Raw genomic sequence first — 24,318 nt, forward strand, 5'->3', positions numbered from 1 at the left:
GTTTGCAGTTTGTTAGTATATGAACAAGCCATGCATTATAGTTCCTGAAAAAAAAAAAGAGATGCAGGATTGCTTTTACAATGGGATTATTCTTAAGTGAAGAGGAGGAAGCATTTGTCAGTTTTTACCTTAAACGTAGGCATTTGGTTAGCTTCTACATAGAATCCTGGCTGCCGGCCTTCATAAAGGGCCCCATAATCTGGCTCCTGTTAGAAGGAAGGAGAAATTAAATCAACATGTTCTAGCTTTATGCTTTAATCAAACGGGTCAAAAAATCCCATCTACATCTTACAGCCAAGAGGAAAGGAACCAAGAGTCTGTGGAACAAATGAAGTACACATTTCAAAATTCATCCTCATCTTTCAATCTGACTTTTCCTGCACTTTTCAAAACTATCTACATCAATATTGAATGCTATGTTGTCAGGGAGATAAGAGTTTTGTTCCCACCAAAACTATATCAATGTATCAGGAGGTTGTAGTTGGGATTACAGCTCACTGCAGGTGATCCTTGCTTCTCCATGCTGCCTGCTAAGTTCACCTTAGTTCTGTGACAGGCTGACAAAGTAGTGCTCCATTACCTTGTTTTATTTACTTCCCCTCACTCCCTCCCTCCTTCCCTCCCTTTTTGACTTGCTATCTCTGCTTCTCCTCTAATGTAAACAATGCTGAAAAACAAAGGGTGAGTGAGTCAATTTAGAAAACAAGATCAGGATAGGCCATTCAGCCCTTTGAGCCTGCACCACCATTCAACATGGTCACCGCTGATCATGCAATCTCAGTATCACATTTCCACCCTCTCTCCGTCCCCTTTGATCCCTTTAGCTGCAAGGGTCACGTCCAGATCCCTCCTGAATATATCTAATGAACTGGCCCCCAACAGCTTCCTGTGGGTAAGAATTCCACAGGTTCACAACTTTACATGAAGAAATTTTTCCTCATCTCAGTCCTGAATGGCTTGCCCCTTATCCTTAAACTGTGACCCCTTGTTCTAGACTTTCCCAACATAAGGAACATTCTTCCTGCATCTAGCTGGTCCAGTCCCATCAGGATTTTATATCTCTCTAATTCTTCCAAATTCCAGTGAATACAAGCCCAGTCAACTCAATCTTTCCTCATATCTCAGTCCTGCAATCTCAGGTATCAAGCTGATGAACCTTCACTAGATTCCCTCAATACAAAGAATCTCCTTCCTCAAACTGGGAGACCAAAGCTGCACACAAAACTGGCCTCAGCAAGGCCCTGCATAACTGCAGCAAGACATCCCTACCCCAATACACAAAAATCCTCTCGCTATGAAGGCCAGCATGCCATTAGCTTTCCTCACTGCCTGCTGCATCTGTGTGCCAACCTTCAGTGACTTTTCTACCACGACTGCCAGATCTCATTGGACCTCATCTTTTTCCTAAGCTGACACCATTCAGATAATAATCTGCCTTCCTGTTTTTGCCACCAACGTGGATAACCTTACGTTTATCCACATTATATTGTATTTGCCAAGTAGTCGCTCACTCAGCCAGTCTGTCCAAATCACCCTGCAGCCTCTTAGTATCCTCCTCACAGCACACACTGCCACCCAGCTTAGTGATATCTGCAAATTTGGAAATATGGCATTCAATACTTAAATGCAAAGCAACAGGCTCTGGGGATTTAACAGATTCTAATCCCATCAATTTCCCCAATACCGTTTCCTAACTAATAAGGATTTCCTATTGTTCTTCCTTCATGCTTGACCCCCTGTCCCCTGGCATTTCCTGAAGATTATACATATGTATCCTTAGTGAAGGCAGATTCAAAGTATTGTTTAACTGGTCTGCCATCTATTTGTTGTCCATTATGAATTCACCTGATTCTAACTGTAAGCAACCTACATTTGTCTTCACCAGTCTTTATCTCTTCATACATCTACAGAAGCTTTTGCAGTCAGTTTTTATGTTTTCCGCAAGTTTATTTTCACATTCTCTTTTCCCTTTCTGAATTAAACCATTGAATTTTAAATTTCATCCAGTCCTCAAGTTTGCTGCTTTTTCTGTCCAATTTAGATGCCTCTTCTTTTGCTTTAACACTATCTCTGATTTCCCTTGTTAGCAATGGTTGAACCATCTTCCCTGTTTTACTGTTATTCCAGATGGGATGTACAATTGTTGAAATTCATCCATTTGTTCTTTAAATATCTGCCATTGCCTAGCCACTGTCAACCCCTTAAGTATTCTCGGCTGGTTAATGCTAGCCAATGCATGCCTCATAAAGTTTGCTTTCTTTAAGTTCAGAGCACTAGTCTCAGATTTAATTGTGTCACTCTCCATCTTGCTGAAAAATTCTACCATATTATGGTCACGTCTCCCCAAAGGATCTCGCACCACAATTTTGCTAATTAATCCTCTCTCGTTACATAATACCATCTAGGATGGCTTGCTTTCTAGTTGGTTCCTCGACATACTGATCCAGGAATCATACATTCCCGGAAATCCTCCTCCATTGCATTGCTACCAGTTTGGTTAGTCAAATCAATATGTAGACTGAGGTCAGCCATAATAACTGCTGTAACTTTACTGCATGCATCTCTAATTTCCTGTTTGATACAGTCCCCAACCTCACAACTACTGTTTGATGGTCTGTACTTAACTCCCACTACTGACTTTTTCCCCTCTGGTAACTGCAGTTCCACCCATACAGATTCCACAACGTCCAGGCTAATGCCCTCCCTTACTACTGTGTTAATCTCCTTCTTAACCAGCAACACTACCCCACCTCCCTTTCCTTTCTGTCTTTCCTGAAAACTGAATATGCCTGACATTGAATTCGCATCCTTGGTCACCCTGGAGCCAGGTCTCTGTGATCCCAATTACATCATATCCATTAATAACTGTTTACGCAGTTAATTCTTCCACCGTATTACACAGAGCCTTCAGGCTCTTTTTTTCTTAAACATTTCACGCCTTTTGTTTTTGGTTTCTCTGCCTTCCACTTTCACTTTTCCCCTTACTGTGCTTTGTTTCTGTCCCTACTTTACTTCCCCTTGATTCCTGCATTTGTTCCCACCCCCCTGCCATATCAGTTTAAACCTTCCACAACAGCACAAGCAAACATTCCCACTAGGGCATTGGTTCCAGTCCTGCCCCGATGCACTCCGTCCAGTTTGTACTGGTCCCCCCATCCCCAGAACCGGTTCCAACATCCCAGGAGTGTGAATCCCTCCCTCTTGCACCATCCTTCAAGCTACAAATTCATCTTAGCCATCATGACATTCCTACTCTGACAAGCACCTTGCACTTGTAGCAATCCTGAGATTACTATCTTCAAGATCCTACTTTTTTGTTTCACTCCTAAATCCCTAAATTCAGCTTGTCGGACCTCATCCCATTTTTTTCCCCCCTATAAAATTGGTGCCTGTATGCGCCATGACAGTCGGCTGTTTACCCTCCCCCTCCAGAATGTCCGGCAGCTGTTCTGAGACACCCTTGTCCCTTGCACCAGGGAGGCACCATCCCATCTGGACTCTCATTTGCAGCTGCAGAAATGCCTGTCTAGTCCCCTTACAATTGAATGCCACATCATAATTGCTCTGTCATTCTTTCTCCTGCCCTCCTGGGTGCTTCCAACTTATCCTGGTGAGCCATCTCCCCCAACAGTATCCAAAATGGTACACCTGTTCTGCAGACAGATGACTTCACTTCAGGACCCTTGCACTGCTTCCTACGCTTTCTCTGTCGGTCATCTATTCCCTTTCTTCCTTAGTAATTTTTATCTGTGGACTGGCCAACTTACTGAACCTGCTATCCATGATTACCTCAGCCTCGCAAATGCTCCAAAGTGAATCCAGAGCTGTCAAGCTGGCAGGAGTCATGCTAACAAACCCAACTCATTTAAACGTCTTGTACCCACGAGGGTAGCATTTCTGTTTTCTGAGTCAGGACTTCCATTCCAGAGACCTGAGAACATAACCTAGGCTGACGCTTTGGTACAGTACTGAGGAGGTGCTGCAGGATTGGACGAGCCAATTTGAGACCTTAAAGTAAGGACCCCATCTTCCTGTAAGCTAGACATTGAAGATCCCACTTATACAAATGAGGGCTGGGCAGTTTGTTCAATATTTATTTCTCAACCAAGTCATTGATATAGATCTTTTGGCCTTTGACTCATTTCAGGGACATAGCTGTGCATGTATTTGGCAGCTGTGTTTCTGTTTACATCAGTTGATGTGTTTCAAAATGATTATTACATACCTTGGAATACTGTGATGTTCTGACAGGTGCAACATAGAGGCAAGTCTTTCTTTTATCCTTCTGTGGTGAAGTGTAAAGCATTGATTCCTCTGACTGAACACGCAGTTAAGACTGGCTATTCTCCTTATAGGCAAGGTGGATACGAAACGGTGCAATACCTCTCCTTCAAGATCCACCAGTCTTTATTACCAGAGATAATACAGTGTGAAACCGGATGAACACAGCAGGTCAAGCAGCATCAGAGGAGCAGGAAAGCTGACATTTTGGGTCGAGACCCTTCTTCAGAAATTTTCTGAAGGGTCTCGACCCGAAACGTCAGCTTTCCTGCTCCTCTGACGCTGCTTGGCCTGCTGTGTTCTTCCAGTTTCACGCAGTGTTATCTCAGATTCTCCAGCATCTGCAGTTCCTACTATCACTGTAACAGTCTTTCGTACCACTTGGACTGAGGCCAGGAATTCTTCACCTAATATGACTGTGGAAACACCATCACCACAGAAACCACACTGGTTCATGTTATATAAGACACTCGGCCTGAAATGATTGTGTCTCAGAAGCTCTGCTCACTGAAATGTAAATAACAATTTCTGGACAGAGCTACTCAGTAGTTCTACTAGTTTTGTTTTTAGTTTTACAGACTACCACCCTACTATCTGTTCAGAGGCAACAACAACTCTTACCTTGTGTTAATGTAGGTAACCAGTCTTTGTCTAATGTAACCTGTTATCTCTTTATTACTTAAAAGACAACAGTGTGCTACTCGAGAATGTGTGTCTTCTGCTAAAGACTTACTGTGGTTAATCGTTATCTACTTAATACTAATAAACCTCACCTTCAAGGTAAAACGTCACATTTTGCAGCATCATCGGGATGGGCAGATAATGGAAGCTGGTTAGTGATGCCAGGGAGACACTAGAATAAAATCCCACCTACCACAGCCTGGCAGTTCCAGCTTCAAGAAGTCTAATAGCCAAAAGCATTGGAACCAGGAAATCCAAAAGACTGCTTGGTGACAAAATAACGTACATTAACATATTCATGAATAAAACTGGGATTATGAATGAGATTCACTCTAAGATTATCCAATATTGGAGGATTTACAAGCAGGTATGTATCTTCAATTCAATTTTTAAATTCATGCCAAACCTCCCTTTCACCAAAGAGTTGTTCTTTATTGATATCTGGGCCCAGTCTCAGTCCATTTCATTATCATTGATCTGATTCAAAGGACGGCAATGTCAAGTATTGCCATAGACTTACCAGACCAAATGGCTGCTCTCTCATAAGAGAGAGAGAGAGAGAGGAGTGGTAATGGTTTAACCTGAGGGTCACCGCTCCTCAGGCATTGAGAGAGGTTGAGGAGCAGAGTTCTTTATTGTCACCTCAGCTGGGTGGAGAAACTGAATCCAGGCAGTTGGCGTGACTCTACAGTGCAAACTACCCGCCCAGCTAACTGAGCTAACCACGCTTGTTCAAATTGTAAGAAACACTCAGAGTTGGGGGTACCCAACCAGACAGATCAGCATCGACGTTAGATGCAAGCAATGAAAGCAATGCTCCTTGAAGCTGGTTACCAGTTGACTTTACATACTTACTGCAGTGCCAATTTTTTCCAAGGTCTCCTCATTTATTGGATAACGGAGTTTCATCTTCCTGTATAGTGGATTCTTTTCATAGTAGCTGACTAAGTCAACCAGGCTGTCAAACTCCGAACTCCCTAGGATGACGACCTGGCCCTCCTGCTGGACACGACAGTGCTTGATCTTTCCTTCAGCACTGTTTGGAAAAGACAGCAGAGAAATGGGTAGGCTCTGTGGTAGCATTGTCACCCCATGAGTTTGGACTGTGGATTCAAAGTATACCTGAGGTCTCGCCTGCCCTTAAATGGTCCCATGGTGCTTTGAGAGCAGGAGACTTCTGCCCAGAGACTGTAAGTTAACGCCCCAGTGAAGAAACTGCTCAACTCAATGCGTGGTGTGAATATGGAACTCATAACAGACTTGGGTTGTAGTGAACAATACAGATGCTTTTGAGGGGAAACTAGAGAAGCCTATTAGGGAGAAGTGATTAGATAATAGGTGGGTAGCACAGCGATTCAGTGGTTAGCATCGCTGCTTCACAGCAGCATGGACCTGGGTTCGATTCCAGCGTTGGGTAACTGTCTGCACGTTCTCCCCACGCTCTGGCTTCCTCCTGTACTCCAAAGACATGCAGGCTAGGTGGATCGGTCATGCTAAATTGCAGCGTAGTATCCAGGGATGTGTAGGTTAGATAGATTAGCCATGGTCAATATGGGGATAAGACAGGATAGATCTGGACAGGGTGCTCTTTCGAGATTTGGTATGGACTGAATGGGCCAAGTAGCCTCTTTCTGCACTGTAGAGATTCTGTAATTATGGTGGTAGGTGTGGATGAGAAAAGATAGATGGAGGCTCAAGTGGAACACAAACAATATGGTGAAATATTGCAGCATGCTCCTGTGCAGAGAGAACTGTATGTCCTTGTGCCTGACCAATGAAAAAGTTGGACTGCAGGAGCAGCAGGCAATTAAGAAGGCAAATGGAATATTGTCCTTCATTGTTTGAGGGATGGATTTTTAAAGCAGGGAGGATCTGCTGCATCTGTATAAGGTGCTGGTGAGGCCACAGCTGGAGTATTGTGTACTGGTTTAGTCTCCTTTCTTGAGAAAGGATGTACTGGCACTGGAGGAGGTGCAGAGGAGGTTCACTAGGTTGATCTCAGAATTCAGAAGATTGTCTTATAAGGAGAGATGGAGTGGACTGGGACTGTAGTCACTGGAAGTCAGAATGAGGGAGGATCTTTTAGAAACATGTAACATTTTGAAGGGAATAGATAGGATAGAAGCAGGGACATCGTTTCCATTGGCAGCTGAAACTAGAACAAGGGGGCATAGCCTCAAAATAAGGGGGAGCAGGTTTAGACCGAGTTCAGGAGGAACTTCTTCATGCAAAGGGTTGTGAATTTGTGAAAGGTCCTGCTCAGTGAAGCAGTTGAGGCTACCTCGTTGAATGTTTTTAAGGCAAAGATTTTTGAACAGCAAAGGAATTAAGGGTTAAGGTGAGTGGGCGGGTAAGTGGAGCTGAGTTTCAAAAAGATCAGCCATGACCTTATTGAATGGTGGAGAATGCTTGATGGGTCATCTAGTCTATTCCTGCTCCTGTTTCTTATTGACTGTTTGGACCAAATGGCCTGTTTCTGAGCTGTATATGCAATGCAGTTCTATGTAAGCTAGCTGGTAAACTGAATTCACTAAATTGGGACTATTATGCCTTGGCAGAAAATGCCCTTTAAGAAGTGTCAATTGTCATTGAAACACAAATGATTTATCAGTCCCTTTCAGGGAAGGAAATCTATCATATCCAACCTAGAGGGGTCTACAGAATTGTCAATAAAAAGGGTTTCATCAGTGTTGTCCATATCCCAGTATACAATTCACAAAAACACTTACCGGAAAGAGATTGCATATGAGTTGGGCTCATTCCGTTTACGAACAAGGAACGCTCCATCTCTTGGCACCCTCATTAGCATATGCTCCGCCTCTGATCGCGATAAGTTGGCATGGTACCATCTGGGTAATAAAGAATGAAACTAGTAAACAGTTGTACAACAAATGTTATCCATTAAAGATCATTTTCCCAATCTGTAAATATCATAGAATACACGATAATACATACAATAACACCAAGCAAAAGAAAAACAATACAGAATCTGGTAATCAGAAATGAGAACAGAAAATGCTGGAAACTTTCAGTAAGATTGAGGATCAATGATAATACCACAAGGAATATGAAATAACTCCACAGAGGCCGGGTATCCCATCATCAAGTCACACTTTATATATACAAGGAAAGTTCATGACACTGATCCAGCTCCCGCAGAGCCAGCCGTCAGAATCAACACAACACTCATTCTCCTGTCTGTATCTGTCAGCCAGGGCTCCCTGACTGGAACAGATTAACAGCCCCAATCGGGGAACTTATATTCAATACCTCCATCTGGCTGCCCTCATTACACCACTACATCCCACCCCCCCTGAGTCAGAGGACATTGGTCAGTTCCTTTTGTTGTAGCTCCTCCCGGGACATTTTAGCACTGGGTCAGTTTCTCCAACTCTGCCTCTGATAACACATAGGAGCTCACCTCTTGTGCCCAGAGTATCTTGGAAGAAATTCATTCTCCTCTTCAGGTAGCAAAGGCGTTGAAGCAACGACATCTGCCATGTCCGTCTCAGATTCCACTTGATGGACAGGGACAACCCATGGGTTTTGGAAGAGTCAGAAAGACAGTCGAGGAGCCAGGCATGTTTTGGTCCTGCACCATTGGCGAGTTTGCAGCTTTCATATGGTCCATGTACTTGTTCAGCACTGCCTCACCTAACCGAACTTTGTACATCACTTCACCTGACCTAGCGTCGACCAGGCCTCTTACCCATGGAGGGCCATTCCCATGGTTCCCACACCAAACTTGGTTCTCTTAAGTAAACTGTCTCTTTCACTTAGTGGAGTCTTGCAGCCAGCACTGGCATTCCTGATGCCGTTTCAACCTCCCCCCGCCAACAGGTTTGGGAAGATCAGATTTAACCTGGTGTGGAATATTCGCCCCATTGGCAACTCTGTGGAGCTATTCCTATAGTTGCATGAGGGGTGGTCCTATAATCAATAGGAACTGGGGAAGTATGATATCCAGTAGACAGTTTCTTTTAGGCTGCCTTTAATGTTTGGACAGGTCTTTCTGCCAGGCCATTGGATAATGGATGGTATGGAGCTGTCCTTATATGATGAATACGATTCGACTGTAGGAAATATTCAAACTCCCTGCTGGTAAACAATGGTTATCTGTGATCAACACTTCCAGAAAAATTTCTGAAGAAGGGTCTAGGCCTGAAACATCATCATTCCTGCTCCTCTGATGTTGTTTGGCCTGCTGTGCTCATCCAGCTCTACACTTGTTATCTCAGAGCCTATGACACTCCTGTTCTTATCTGTCAGCTGGGGCTCCCTGATTGGACGAGGTTGACAGCCCCAATCAGGGAACGTCTTAATGCGGCACAGTGGCTCAGTGGTTAGCATTGTTGCCTCACAGCACTAGGGACCTGGGTTCATTTCCAGCCTGTGTCTGCTTGAGTTTCCTCCGTTAGCTTCGATTTCCTCCCACAGTCCAAAGATGTGCAGGTTAGGTAGATTTGCTGTGCTAAATTGCCCGTAGTGCCAGGAATATCAGGTTAGATGGATTAGTCATGTACACTATGCAGTGTACAGGGGGAAATCCAGAGTAATAGCCTGGGGGATGTGAGTGTCAGAGGGGGTATGCTCTTTGGAGAGTTGGTGTGGACTTGTTAGGCTGAATGGTTTGTTTCTACACCGTAGGGATTCTTATTCTATGCAATATTCTTTGAGGTCCACCTGGACTGACCTCTTGACAATCATTACAGTGTAGGAGCAGAAGCAGGCCATTCATGGCTGATCTGATCATTCTCATATTCACTTTCTGCCTTATTCTGATAACCCTTGATTTCCTATTTGATTAAAAAGCCTTGAATACAGGCCTCTACGGGAAAAGAATTCCACATTCACTACCCTCAGAGAAGAAATTCCTCATTCTGTTTTACACGGATGACACTTATTCTGAGATTAGGTTATGAATGGTTCCATTCTTGAGTTTTTCATAGTCAATTTGCATGCAAGTCAGAATGCAACACAGTACAATATAAAATAGCCATTTGTACGTGCAAGCAAAAGCTGCATGTTGGATCCTTAAAATTAATATTAATATACCCCTCTATGGGATCTTGTTTGTCTGAGCTTCCATTAAAATGGACATTAGGTAAACTGGACATAGAACATAGAACATTACAGCACAGTACAGGCCCTTCGGCCCTCGATGTTGTACTGACCTGTCAAACCGATCTCAAGCCCATCTAACCTACACTATTCCATGTACGTCCATACGCTTATCCAATGGCAACTTAAATGTACCTGAAGTTGGCAAATCTACTACCGTTGCAGACAAAGCGTTCCATTCCCTTACTACTCTGAGTAAAGAAACTACCTCTGACATCTGTCCTATATCTTTCACCCCTCAATTTAAATTTATGCCCCCTCGTGCTCGCCGTCACCATCCTAGGAAAAAGGCTCTCCCTATCCACCCTATCTAACCCTCTGATTATTTTATATGTTTCAATTAAGTCACCTCTCAACCTTCTTCTCTCTAATGAAAACAGCCTCAAGTCCCTCAGCCTTTCCTCGTAAGACCTTCCCTCCATACCAGGCAACATCCTAGTAAATCTCCTCTGCACCCTTTCCAAAGCTTCCACATCCTTCTTATAACGCGGTGACCAGAACTATACACAATACTCCAAGTGCGGCCACACCAGAGTTTTGTACGGCTTCACCATAACCTCTTGGTTCCGGAACTCGATCCCTCTATTAATAAAAGCTAAAACACTGTATGCCTTAAACTGCGCATATATCATCTGGTCCTCGACTGACAAGGGGAAAATCCTTCCACTTCCACTCTATCAAGTCTCTTAAAAATCTTGTATGTTTCAATAAGGTTGTTTCTCATTTTTCTAAATTCAAAACAACTCAACTTTGCAAGTCAATCCCTCCATACCTGCTATCAGCCCAATGAACCTTCTCTGGAATTTCCTCCAATGCCAGCATGTTTTTCTGCTAGAAATCAAATGAAAGGTCATCGATGGGAAATATTAAAATGATCCTTGCTCAGTGAGTTCCTTGTTATTGTTTCAAATACAACAGAAATTTATGTACTGATGTATTTATACTTCATAATTTTTGGAATACTGCATGCAGTTCTGGTCTGCCTGCTGTAGGAAAGATGTTGTGAAATGCTAAATGGTTCAGAAAAGATTTACAAGAATGTTGCCCAGGGCTGGAGTGCTTGAGCTATAGAGAGAGGCTGAATACCCTGGGGCTATTTTCCCCGGAACATCAGACGCTGAGAGGTGAACCTATAGAGGTTTATAAAATCATGATAGGCATGAGGGGTGAGTAGACATGGTCTTTTAACTGGGGTGGGGGGAATCCAAAACTAGAGGGCTTAGGCTTAAGGTAAGAGGGGAAAGATTTAAAAGGGACCTAAGGGACAACATTTGCACACAGAGGGTGGTGTGTGTATGAAATGAGCTGCTGGAGGGAGTGGTGAAGTCTGGTACAAATACAACATTCAAAAGGCATCTGGACGGGTACACGAATAGGACAGGTTCAGAGGGATATGGGCTAAATGCTAGCAAATGGGATTAAATTTACTTAGGTTATCTGGTCGGCATGGACGAGTTGAACCGAAGGGTCTGTTTCTGTACTGTCCACTCTGTGACTCTATAACTCATCTCCAACTGTCTACTGAGTGTTTTACTCAGTCCAGGCATTGGTTGCCATGATAAGGTACTGTAACAACCTGTTGTCAGTAGTTGATGGGTTCTGCTACTGTCTCTAGTTCTAAGGACTCTGGTGTATTATCTTATCTTCTCCGCTTCAACTCTAGTAATGTTCAGAGATTCACCTAAGATCCCCAGATAGCACCTTCCAAACCCACAACCACTTCTGCCTAGAAGGACAAGGGCTGCAGATACATGGGAACACCACCATCTTCAAATTCCCCATGAAGGCGCTCACCATCCTGACTTGGAAATATAACCGTTCCATCACTGTCGCTGGGTCGAAGTCTTGGAATTCCTTGCCTAATTACATTGTGGCTCAACCCAAGGCAGGAGGACTGCAGCAGTTCAAGAAGGCAGCTCACCACCACCTTCTCAAGAGCAACTAGTGATGGGCAATAAATGCTGGCCAGCCAGCGACGCCCAGATCCCACACATGAATCAGAAACAATCACTACAGTATCATACAGGACAAATGGAGTGTGTACGGTCAGTAGCTGCATCATCTTTTTGGGTAGGCCATTTGCTCTTTGTGCCTGCCAATCAAAAAGGCTGATTGTGTTTAGATGCTATTCAGAAATTCAGTCCTTGTGGGAAATGGCATTAGACTGAAAACAGCAGACAGCTGGTTGTGAAAGCAGCTCATACACATAGAACCTGTGTTGCCTGTTGGACTGATCTGTCACCTGCAGAGGGCAGATGTTCTTTCCCAGATGAATTCTACATTAAATTCTGCAAAGATAAGCCATGCCCTCCATTGGCATCAGCAGAAAACTGTTCACACAGAACTGACTGGGTGCCACCTTTTGGACTAAAGTGAGATAAGAGATAAGCAGTCTGCAGAAAACACACAAGGAAAGTCACAATACAGATAGAACAGAGCCAGGCAGCGTGAACACTCTTTCCACTGAATCCTTTGGTGGAGGTACCTTCCAATGTGATTCTGAAGCAGACAGAGCATGAAAGGGTTCGATCACCAGCCAATTCTCAGGTGACAACGTCAGTGCTACAATGACTCTAGTGCTCCTGTTCCTGTTATCTCAATCGAAAACCCCAACACCGATTACTGCCTTGCTACAGGTTCAGAATGTGCGCAGTCATTTACTTTTCACACCTTCTGCATGCCTTTTGCAAACACATTCTTTCCAATAATGGTGTCCTTCCTCTCACTGTCATCATTTCCTCACTCTTGCTTCACCACCTCCCTCCCCCTCGCGGACACCGGCTCGTTCTCAAACATCCAGCTGCAATTGCAATTGGGCTCTAGCTCCTTCCTGCAGCTAAATGCCTCGAACAGTGAACAAAGTCCCCTTACTCTACTGGAGGGACTGGTGTGGTACTTACTCTTTGCTTTCATGTGCATTAGTCTGAGGTACGGGCTCTGTCAGCCGCATTTCAAACTCATTGCAACGGAGAGGCACCTGTTGATAGTGTGTTATCAAGGCGTAGAGACTGTCGAACACCAGGTTGTCTGTTAGGTAGAATTTGGGGTTACCCGCTTCCTGACGGGAATGGATACGGCAATGCTGCACCTTTCCAGAACGCCTGAAAGGACCGGAAAAATACATTGAGATTCACTTCTTTTCAATAAGCAAGAGGTGAAGTTTACCAGGGAATAAAACTTTCCAGCCTGAAAGCAATGACAAAACAGAAACTAATTAGCCAAATACCCCTGTTGCAGGTGCCAACGGTGGACAGTTTGGACCATGCACAGCAGGGTGGGTAACCCACCACCCTCCCCTTATCCTTGAGCTCACCCCTATAACATTAGGAGGTGGCAGCTCATCACCAAGTGTGAGTAGATAAGGGTTAATTAAGTTTGTTAGAACTCTATTCTCCCTGCTGTTACCCTGTCCACACTATCATTGTGTCATGGGCAATTGGATGGAACTTGGCAGCTTGTTCTCTTTAAAAATGGCATGAAGCACGGCGGGGGGGGTTCTATCTTTGGAAGCTGCATTTTTCCCAATGAGGCACCATACCAGGAGTACTCCTGCTTCCTTCCTAGCTGTTTGGCTATTAAAACACAGTTGTAGCCTGCTCCTTTGATGGCAGACTGTCCCTGCGCAAAACCTGCTGACTTACCTCACTCCAAGATCCATCCATCAATCTCCTTCCTGGACTTTCCTGCAATGCCAGCAAGGTCCACCATGAGGCTCTAACACCACAGGGACTGTTACAATGACCAGTCAAAGATGGCTCTGCATAATTGAGCCTGCCTCCAGAGCTTAATGGTCTTCTTTATCTGTTGGCTTCTTACTGATATTTTATCTGCGCAAAACATCTGCTCACACTCCCTTGCAACTTTCTGCCCCATTTCTGGGAAGCAGTCCCCTTTAGCCATTCCCATATTTCATAGCTCACAATAAACCTTAACCACATCATAACTCTCCTGTAAACTGTAATACATTGGATAGAATCAGAGACTTGGGAGGAGATATAGTATTAGGGGGTATGTATGACTGTGATAGATGAGTAGAACAGCATACAATCTCACAGGCTGCGATGCAATGTCACATAACCTTGCAGCATTGTGGTCAGATAAGGTCACTGTAATATGTTTCTGACATAACGTTAATGTTCTCCTTACTTCCGGTGACTGTGAATATTCTTCAGCAGCAAAATGAGGTTTAAGAACATTAGATAAACTAGAAGACTATGAGACAAAGGAGCAGACATAGACCATTCAGCCCACTGGGTCTGCTGTACTATTCAATGAGATCATGGTGGATCTGATAATCCTCAATTCCATTTTCCTGCCTTTCCCCATAACCCTCTATTCACTTACAGATTAAAAACTATTTATAACAGCCTTGAACATACTTAATGATCCAGCTTCGGCAGCCGTCTGTGGTAAAGAATTCCATAGATTCACCAACCCCAGAGAAGAAATTTCCTCTCACCTGTGTGACTCCTTATTATGAGATTCTGCCCATTGGTCTTAAACTCTCACACACAATCTTTCTGAATTTACCCTGTTCAGTCCTCTAAGAATCTTCCATGGTTCAATTAAGTGGCCTCTCATTCTTCCATATTTGAATGAATACAAGTCCAATCCACTCAACCTCTCCTCATAAGATAGTCACCTTCAATACTGACTTTTATAAACCATCTGGCATGAACATTCCATTTACCCATTCCCAGTATTCTATTTCTCCCATAGTTTCACATCTCTTTTTAACTACCTCTATATACCACCTAGTTCCCCGGAACCATTCCACACTCAAATATCTCTGATATATTACACTTTTCATCATTCTACACACCATTAGTATATCTCATCCCATCTAAGACATAGGGTTCTTGTCTGCACTTACCAGAATGAGAGTGTGTAGTCACCCACAAAGGTTTCACTCTCACGAACCAGAAATGAGCCGTTGGGAGCCCCAGTTTCAATGCAGTACTCTGCGAGCAGCTTCTCTGCGATCTGCCGCCCGTCACGGCCTGCTCCAAGTTTCCCATGGAACCACTTCTCTGTCACATGAAGGTCTGTACCACTACAGGGCTGGAACGGTGAAGAGTATTAGAACTGGGAAGATGGCAAATCACACATTATCCTTATACTCATTTATATTGGTGTTGGTGGAGCGAGGAACGACTCATGGGGCTATCTTACCCAGCCAAACTCTGGTCTCTCCAGCACACATGTTATATTGTAGAATCACACAGTGCAGAAGTGACCCTTTGGCCCATAGCTTCTGTACCACCAAAAATACACTTCAACCTACATCTGTCACACTTTCCCACACTAGACCCATAGCCTTGAGTATTATTATTACTTCGAGTGTTTATCCAAGTACTTTTTAAAGGTTGTGTGGCTTCCCACATCAACTACCCTTTCAGACACAGCATTCCAGGCCCCCACTACCCTCTGGTTGAAAGATGTTTTCCTTAAATCCCCTTCTAAACCTCCTGCCATTCACTTTAAAACTATGCCCCCTTGTTACTAACTCTTTGACTGCTTTCTATTCACCTGGTCCATACTTTTCATAATCGTATACACCTCTATCAGATTCCCCCTCAACCTTCTCTGCTCAAAATAAAACAACCTGGGCTTATCTAGCCTCTCTTCCATCACTGAAATGCTTTATCTCAGGCAACATCCTGGAGATCCTCCTCTGTACTCCCTCCAGTGCAATCACATTCTTCCAGTAGTGTGGTGATCAGAACTGTATACAAATACTGATAAAAGACTGTTTGTATCACTGGAGCCCAGTGTGCAGTAGTGACAGGGATCAGTACTGGGTCCATTCTTGTTGGTGATATTCATAGATGATGTATTCATAGATACAGTAGTCAAACCAAAGTTCTGTACAGCTCAAAGATAACCTCCCTGTCCTTACAACTATGTCACCACTGGTAAAGGTAAGCATCCTATATGCCTTCTTAATTACTCTATTAACCTGCACTGCTGCCTTCAGGGCTCTATGGGCAAGCATCCCATAATCCCTCTGTTGCTCTGAGTTTCCTACTATCCTGCCGTACATTGAATAATCCCTTGTCTTATTCCTTCCTCCAAAGTGCATCACTTCACGTTCAATCACGGTTAAATTCCTTCTGCCACTGATCTGCACATCTGACCAATTTGATACATATTCTCCTGTAACTTAAAACCTACCCCCTGACTGTCAACCACCTGGCCAATCTTTGTGTCTTACACAAACTTTCTAATCATGTGCTCACATTCTCATCTACATCATCTATGAATATCACCAACAAGAATGGACCCAGTACTGATCCCTGTCACTACTGCACACTGGGCTCAGGTGATACAAACAGTCTTTTATCACCACCCCATGTCTCCTACAACGAAGCCAATTTTGGATCCATCTTGTCAAGTTACCCTGGATTCTATGTGCTTTTACATTCTTTATTAGTTTCTCATGTGGGACCTTGTCAAAGACCTTGCTGAAATCCACATAAACCACATCAAGTGCCCTGCCCTCATCTACACACTTGGGTCACCTCATCAAAATATTCAACCAGATTTGTTAGACAGGACCTCCCTCTGACAAAGCAATGCTGACTATGCCTGATCAAATCTTGCCTCTTGAAATGGAGAGTTTCTCCTTTGCTATTTTCTGTGATAGTTCCCCCACCACTGATGTTAGATTCACTAGTTTATAGCTCCCTGGTCTATCTCTACCACTCCACTTGTAACCACATTAGTGGTTGTCCTCTAGTCTTCTGGAACCTCCCCTGTGGCCAGAGACAATTTAAACATTTGGCTCAGGACCCCTGTAATTTCCTCCTCCATCTCTCACAGCAGCCTGGGTTCAACTCATCAGGACCTGGGGATGTGTCCACTTTTAAATCCATCAAAACCTCCTATACCTCCTCACATCTGACATCAACCTGTTCAATAACTTCACAGGCCATCATCTCAAATCACAGGTGCACAATATTTGATATTTTATTGCCTGAAGATCAATCTAGCATGGCCTTGCTCATAGTGATTTGTAAATGGGTCAAGGAGGAAAGAGTGCCAGGGTGAGAGAGCTACACATCTTTACTCTCAGAATTTGAAAAGATTCCCTTCAGAAATTTACTTAAATGTGATACAGATAATTTTAATACTTTTTCTTAGAAATTTTAAAAGTTTTAAATCTTAATTGTCACACAGAAATCACTCCCCACTTTAAATCTTCAGTTCATTCAAGGACCAGCTGGCAGATTAAGGAATAGTCAAGAAATAATTTGTGTGCGAAGGTCTCTTTCTGTTTGGTGCCTATTGTAATCTGCCCTTTGTTTTCCTGGGCATCTGAAATTTTCATTACTTGGTACTTGCTGATCTAGACATTTGTCACCTGTTCTGTCTGAACGTTTTGTTAATCATGAATACAGGCCAGCGGAAAGAAGTAAAAATATTTGCATATTGTTGGGTTGTGACACCTCTTCATACACAACAATGGAAATCTTTCATCCATCATGCATGTGTTGACAAATATGAAGGGAAATGGATAAAATACGTCAGCAAGATCGGTCTGTCAAAATCAATTGCAGAGCAGACATCCTTTTGCTTTGTGTTTTATTGACTGTGAAGTGCTAAGTGCTGTGCCTGGGTCAGAGACATACTATCAGACCATAAGTAAGCTTAAAAACTTTACACAGATCATCAATATTTTAGAACTTCAAAGCTAAATTTTTTTTTGCTTGATAGAGTTAAAAGGCCTGGCCATTTCTCATCTGTACTTAAGTAGGCGGAAGGGTAAGGTCAAAGCAATGTTTCATATTTTCAGCAGTTACGTCTGGGGAATTGAGGCTTGTGGTTTGCACATCCTGCACTCTACAGGGAATTTCTGATGCTCCTGATGGTCTGAATGACCAAACAAGCAGGAGATAACTCCAGCTGAAGCAACTCCTGCTCTAGATTTTTGAGCTGGAGCATCAGCTGGGAATGATGGGCACATCCAAGAGACTGAGGGGTTCTTGGAGTGCACTTTTCAGGATGTAGTCATCTCGCAGCTTAAAGAGTTGCAGGCAGATAGGAAATGGGTGGCTGCAAGGCAGAAGATGGGGAGCAGGCAGATAGTAAGTGAATTCCTGAGTGCATCTTGCTCAGAAACTATATATTAATCGACGAAGATGGTGAAAATGATAATTCTTCTGTGGAGGCCATTCAGAGTCAAGACCATAGCACTTGGGTGGTCTAGCTGTTTGGGGTAGTGGTGGAGGAAGGAGGAGTGTGGAAGAGCAATAATGATAAGGGATTCATTAGCACAGAGAGCAAATGGGACTCAAGATAACATGCTGTTTTACCCCTGGTGCCAGGGTCAAGGATGTCATAGAATGGAAGCAGGAGGGTGAACAGCCAGAGATTATGGTCTCTGTTGGGACCATTGATATAGGTAGAAAGAGATTGATGCCCTGAAAGGAACCTTAAGGAATTTAGATCGGAGATTGAAAAGCAAGACTGCAAAGATAGTAAGTGTAGGGTATCATATCTATGGCTGAAATTAGACCTGAGAGATGGGCAGGATTAGCAATGGAATGTTTCTGGTTGGAGGGTGATCAGAAACAATAGCAAGGCTGATTGAAATTGGGGAAGGGGGGCTTGCCGTCAAGGAATCAATCATAGCAGTGAAGAGGGATGATATTTTGGACAGATTGTCAAATGAGGCCATATGGTGGAAGTAAAAGCCACAGAAGGGGCAAACTATTAGGTGTGTAAGACAAACAGCAAGTGAGTCAAATGTGTAATTTAATTTCATAGTAAGACAGTATTCATATGGAATCTGAATTACCTGAATATTAACTCTACTACAAGACAGGGAGGGAGCAAAATTCTTAAATTGTATTCAGGAGTCCTTTTATAGCCAATCAGTAGGAAGTCCAACAAAGGAGGAGATGTTCTTGGACCTAATATTGAAGTGAGTGTAGGCAGGCAAAAGGCATATCAGTAGGTGAGTATTTTGGAGATAGTGACTGTAACTCAATTAGATTTACGATAGAGAACGATAAGGATGGGCCAGGAATAAGCGTGCAAAACTGAGGCAGGGCTAATTTTACTCTGATCAGTTAAGAATTGGCCTAAGTGGACAGCTAACGAAAGAGGAAGAAATGAGAGTACACGACAAATATGTTCCCTAAAGACAAAGAATGGGGACAACAGCAGAGGACCCTAAATGTCAAGAGACGAAAAGGTTAGGATTAAGAAACAAACAGAAGCTTGTGGCAGATATTGAGGGCTCAATATAGCAGAGTTCCTACAGTATAAATAGTGCAGGGGAGAAACTAAAAACTAAAAAGTAAATTAGGAAAGCTAAGACAGTACATGAGAAAGTTTTGGCAATATACAAAGGGCAAGAGAAGAACTAGGGAAACAGTAAGGCCCATTAAGGATCATAGAAATAACCTGTATGTGGACCCAGAATATGTGGGCACAGTCCTCAATGATTACTTTGTGTTAGTCCTCACACTGGAGAAGGGCCTGTATAGAAATCAGGGTGCAGGGCTGCCAAATACCACATCCACAGTTGGAGAGACAGGGGTTAATTGGGCATAGTCAGCATAAATGTCTTAAGGTAAGGTTGTGTTTGAGAAATGTGATCACAGTTTTTAAGATGGTACCTGAAAATGTTGATGAAGATAATCATTTGATGTGTTCCACATGGACCATGGCAAGGCTTTTGCTCAGATCCCTTGTGGAAAACTGGTAAAGAAAGTAAGTGCCCAAAGGATCCAAGACAAAGTGGCATGTTGGATCCAAAATTAGCTGAGAGTCAGGAAGTAGAGGGCGATGGTAGAGGGGCGTTTTGTGACTGGAATTCTGTTTCCAGTGGGGTTCTGCAGGACTTGGTGCTGGGTCCTTGCTGTTTGTGGTATACATTATTGATCTGGACCTAAATGTCAGATGTATGATCAAGAGGTTCAGTGACGATGTGAGAATTGGCAAGGTGGTGAATAGTCAGGACAATAGCTGTAAACTGTAGGAGAATATCAAGGGATTGGTCAGCCATGCACAGCCATATTCAAAGGGAATTTAACCTGGAAAGGTGTAAGGTTGGGGAGGCAAGGGATTACATGTGAATGGTAGGAACCTGGGAAGCATTAAAGATCACAGGAACCTTGGTGTGTACATCTACAGATTCCCTAAAGGTAGCAGGGCAGGTAGATAAAGGTGGTGAAGAAGACACACGGGATATTTACCTTTATTAGCTGAAGCCCAGAATAATACAGCAAGGTGGTTCTGCAGGGACTGTTTGACACACTGGTTAGGCTGCAAATTGAGTACAGCATGCAGTTCTGGTCACATTATGGATGTGATTGGACCAGAAAGGCTGCCGCTTGGGCTGGAGGGTCAGAACTCTGAGGAAAGATTGAATAGGCTGGGGCTGTTTTTCTTGGTGTAGCAAAAATTGAGAGGGGACCTGATAGAGATCTATAAGCTTATGAAGTGTATTGATAAAGTGAATAGAAAGACACATTTTTCCCATTCATAGAGGCGGGGGGTGTGGGGGTCGATAGTCAGGGGACGTAGATTTAATGTAAGCGGCAGAAGGTAACAGCAGAGTTGAGGAGAATTGTTTTCACCCAGCAGGCAGTCTGAAACTCACTGCCTGTATGAGTGGTTAAGTCAGAAACACTTAAGCAGTTTGCATTGCTGTAGCCTCCAGGGCTATGGGTCACGAGCTGAAGAATGGGATTAGTGAAGTGATGTTTTTATTGACAGCTCTATATGGGCCAAATGGTCTCCCGCTGTACTGTAATTGTCTTTGAGTCTATGAGACTAGACTTGCAAATGGAATGATAACAAAGAAAGAATTAAACCTTTTGTTTGTGGGTCCATCTAGGATCTGTTCTTCCACATTCTTTCTTCAACTTATCTTGCACTCCCTTATGGCTGCACATATCATGTTCAGACTTTGAGGGTGTATTTACTACAATGTTATGTAGTCCTGTGTAAAACAGTAAGCTGCTTGGTGCTTATTCACTCACCTCCCTCTGTTCTTCCTCGTCTTCGTTGGCTTGATTCCCTGATCTCTCCTCTGAATAGTAAATCTTGCTACTCGTGAGGACAAAGTAGTGTGGATTCCATTCCTAGAAAATCCACAGGAAAGAAACAAGATGCCAAGTGGTGAGTACATCACAAGGAACTCATTACTAGCAACACCTAGTTAAGGAACAGGCCTGGGCTATACGAAAAGCTAACAGAATGTTCTATGTTTTATATATTCCTTATACAAACAATATTTTATGGAGTTAATTCTGAGCCTGTAGAGACAGGTGGACTGGGCATGCAACCTCAATCACCCTGCCTCAATGACTTGTTTTCCAGAAACGTGACCCGTTTCACATGTCCCATAATGCCCCTTACTGCCAAACAAAGCCTAAATTGTGTAACTCACAAACATGTCAACAGACCCGTCGCACTCAATGTACCATGCTGTACTGCCATAACAGGAGCAGCAGCTAATCGTTCTAACAGCCTGGGGGAATAACCAGAGGAATATCTCTACACATACTTTGAGAATACTGGGTGGATTGGAAGGGCAGAGGACTGCAACGATTACGAAACATTTTGGTTTTTACATCCAATGTGCTTCCTAGTGCAGTGAAACATTCACACTGGGACCTTGCTATAATGTGACAATGCAGTGATTTTAACTGGTGTGTGCTGTGAAATTTTCAGGAAGCAGTGCTTTCTTGAGTTTGTATACACTCTGCTGCAAACCTCCCTAGTAAGGCTGCAACACACAGTAGATGTAAGTAAATGTGATGTCAATGAGCTATCGTCTATGCTTAAAGAACTGGGTGTGCCATCGAGCTGTTTGTCTCCTTGAAACGTGCCTTGATACTGAAAGGTTGGGAACGACTGTGCACTAACAGAACTTGTTTGGAAAAAGTTTCACGTATATTTTGACCAATACAGCAAAGACAAATTAGATCCATCTTGATGTTCCAAAATAAATCATGGTGCGCTAGAGTATCAATCTTGATCTACAACAGTCAAGTTAACTGTATGTTTTGTGTTTTATCTACCATAGATTGCATTCCATTGCGGCAAAGTTAATATTTTCTAATGAGGTTATTGATCATATTTAAAACACTAATCTTTCCTTTGAATGTACAAGTAGAACAGAACAGCAGTGTACACATCTTCAGTCTCCTACAGTCTAATTTCCAAACCAGAAGTTTTCATGGACATATTGTCATTTTTTCAGGTGAGGGTTATGAACAGGCATTTGCTTTCAAAAGGACATTTATTCAGAGGGAATGTAAACTTTGTGAAACAATTTCTTGTATAATGTACATAAATTAAATTTATACATTCATCTGGTTCAATTATCATCTTATTATCAGATGTTAACACAGAAATAAAAGCAGCCTAATATATTGCTTCAAGTCCATATGCTTACGATTTCTATTTTTAATTGTATTCAAGTAGAATGCATTTCTATTGAATTTATTTTGGCTGATATGAAGAGTCAAGTCAATCACCAGCTTTGATCCAAATCATTTGCAGTGAGACTACTGTGCACCATTATTATGGCTGAACTGAGGAAGCAAGTTCAAGACATTGTTAAAGGAGATCTGTTTGTCCGCATTAACAAATTTCTTCAGCATTTACTGGAAATAATCTTTACACAGAATCTTTGAAAAGAGGCCCCCATTGAGCGTCTTATCCATAATGTAGTCCTGAGATTTAGACCTTGGAGGCCATGTTTCAGAGTGGGATATCTGTACAATTCGGACAAACTGACTTGCGGGAGTAGCTGGTGTGCTCACTACATCCAATGGGTGAAAATAATGTAAGCTGTGGCATTCAGTCTTACAGATTAGAATAAGGGCACTTTGAATTCCTGGCTTAAATGACCTTAGAATTCCTAATCTGGTTGCTAGCTACTGGAAGAGCAGGAGTGAACAACCAAGACTACGATTACATGTGAAGGTCATCATAGTCGAAGAGCCAGCAAGTAGTTACTACAAGGCTCTTGACTGAGATACCAGAAAGCTACTGCCTATGAAATTGAGTCACCAGCTTCAGCAAAGCAGGGAGCGATGTGAACCAAAAAGAAAATGAGGAACTAGCGACGGCAAACTTAAAAATGAACGAGTGTTGCAGCTGACGCAGGATCAGAATCTGCAGCTTGAACAACCAGCTAAGGCTGGAGTTCAAAGCCATTTCTGGCACCTACGTGATTGATTGGATCTTCGAGGTACAAGATTCCATTCTTTATTGAGTTACTGATGTCGTTCTCAGAGTAGGTAGAAGTTGAGACTTCCTCATAAGCACTGCCCTCAGCCAGCTTCTTGTGCTGCAAAGAAGGAAGAGATGAGGAATGAACTGGGAAACATTCCCTCCAGGATCCCAATTAGCCAAATTCCCAGCCACCATGTCCACTATAGCCCCTTATTACATTACATCAGTTTGTAAAATCCAAACTCCTTTACAGTGCTGAGAAAGTGGAGTCCACCCCCATAACTAATCCCAAACCTAAGATTTGTTGAATTAAATTTAAATTTCCACGTTATTTGTTCTTAATCTTATGTTTCTTGCTAATTTGTCCAGTCCTCTTAACTAACTTAGCAACCAAATCACTATGCTACAGTTCCCAATCTTCAGCTTGCTCTCTGCAATTTTACCAAAGTCCAGACCCCGACCTTCATGCTGCAATGATCTTCTCCACTTCTGGGCTCTTAAACAATTAGCAACGTTCACTAACCTCGCACAGCTTCAACTTCACTTCTTCATTTGCTGAAGAAGGGTCCCTACCTGAAAAATCAACATTCCTGCTCCTCTGATACTGCCTGGCCTGCTGTGCTCCTCCAACTCCACACTGTGTTATCTCTGACTCCAGCATCTGCAATTCTTGCATACACATTAATGTAGAGATAGCATGTTCTGTGGACAACCCAGGCTTCAGCGACCTCAGAACTCATCATTCAAGAGGCATTTCCTTCTGCAATCTTCAACTTGATCAAAACTTAAGTTATATCTATAGAGAGCAGTCTGAGCTGTTAAACACATTGTTGCAAAGTGGTAATAGCAACAGACATTTTTTATTTGTTCACTGGATGTGGGCATCACAGATATATTTGCCCAAAGTTTAAATAACAATTGAGTTGTCTGAAAGTACTAAAAGCAGCACCAGATTTCAGGGCTGTACATCCTCCTGAACTTACGTCCAAGATGGCAGCAGAGTAGAAGCACAACGTGTGAGGTCCTCAGCATTGG

General features: G+C 43.0%; 1 protein-coding gene across 1 annotated transcript in view; it reads right to left on the bottom strand.

Annotated features, from left to right (window-relative positions):
• LOC125461413 (1-phosphatidylinositol 4,5-bisphosphate phosphodiesterase gamma-1-like) overlaps positions 1-24,318 on the bottom strand; it is a 172,360-nt gene that overhangs the window by 61,823 nt on the left and 86,219 nt on the right. The window contains exons 14-20 of the mRNA XM_048550162.2: positions 23,279-23,398; positions 21,078-21,179; positions 14,957-15,144; positions 12,984-13,184; positions 7,692-7,811; positions 5,818-5,998; positions 129-206 (exon numbers count right to left, since the gene is read on the bottom strand). Of these exons, the coding sequence (XP_048406119.2) occupies positions 129-206; positions 5,818-5,998; positions 7,692-7,811; positions 12,984-13,184; positions 14,957-15,144; positions 21,078-21,179; positions 23,279-23,398 (990 nt within the window). The remainder of the gene's footprint in view (positions 1-128; positions 207-5,817; positions 5,999-7,691; positions 7,812-12,983; positions 13,185-14,956; positions 15,145-21,077; positions 21,180-23,278; positions 23,399-24,318) is intronic.

This window comes from Stegostoma tigrinum, chromosome 19 (genome assembly GCF_030684315.1).
Source record: "Stegostoma tigrinum isolate sSteTig4 chromosome 19, sSteTig4.hap1, whole genome shotgun sequence".
Lineage (NCBI taxonomy): Eukaryota > Metazoa > Chordata > Chondrichthyes > Orectolobiformes > Stegostomatidae > Stegostoma > Stegostoma tigrinum.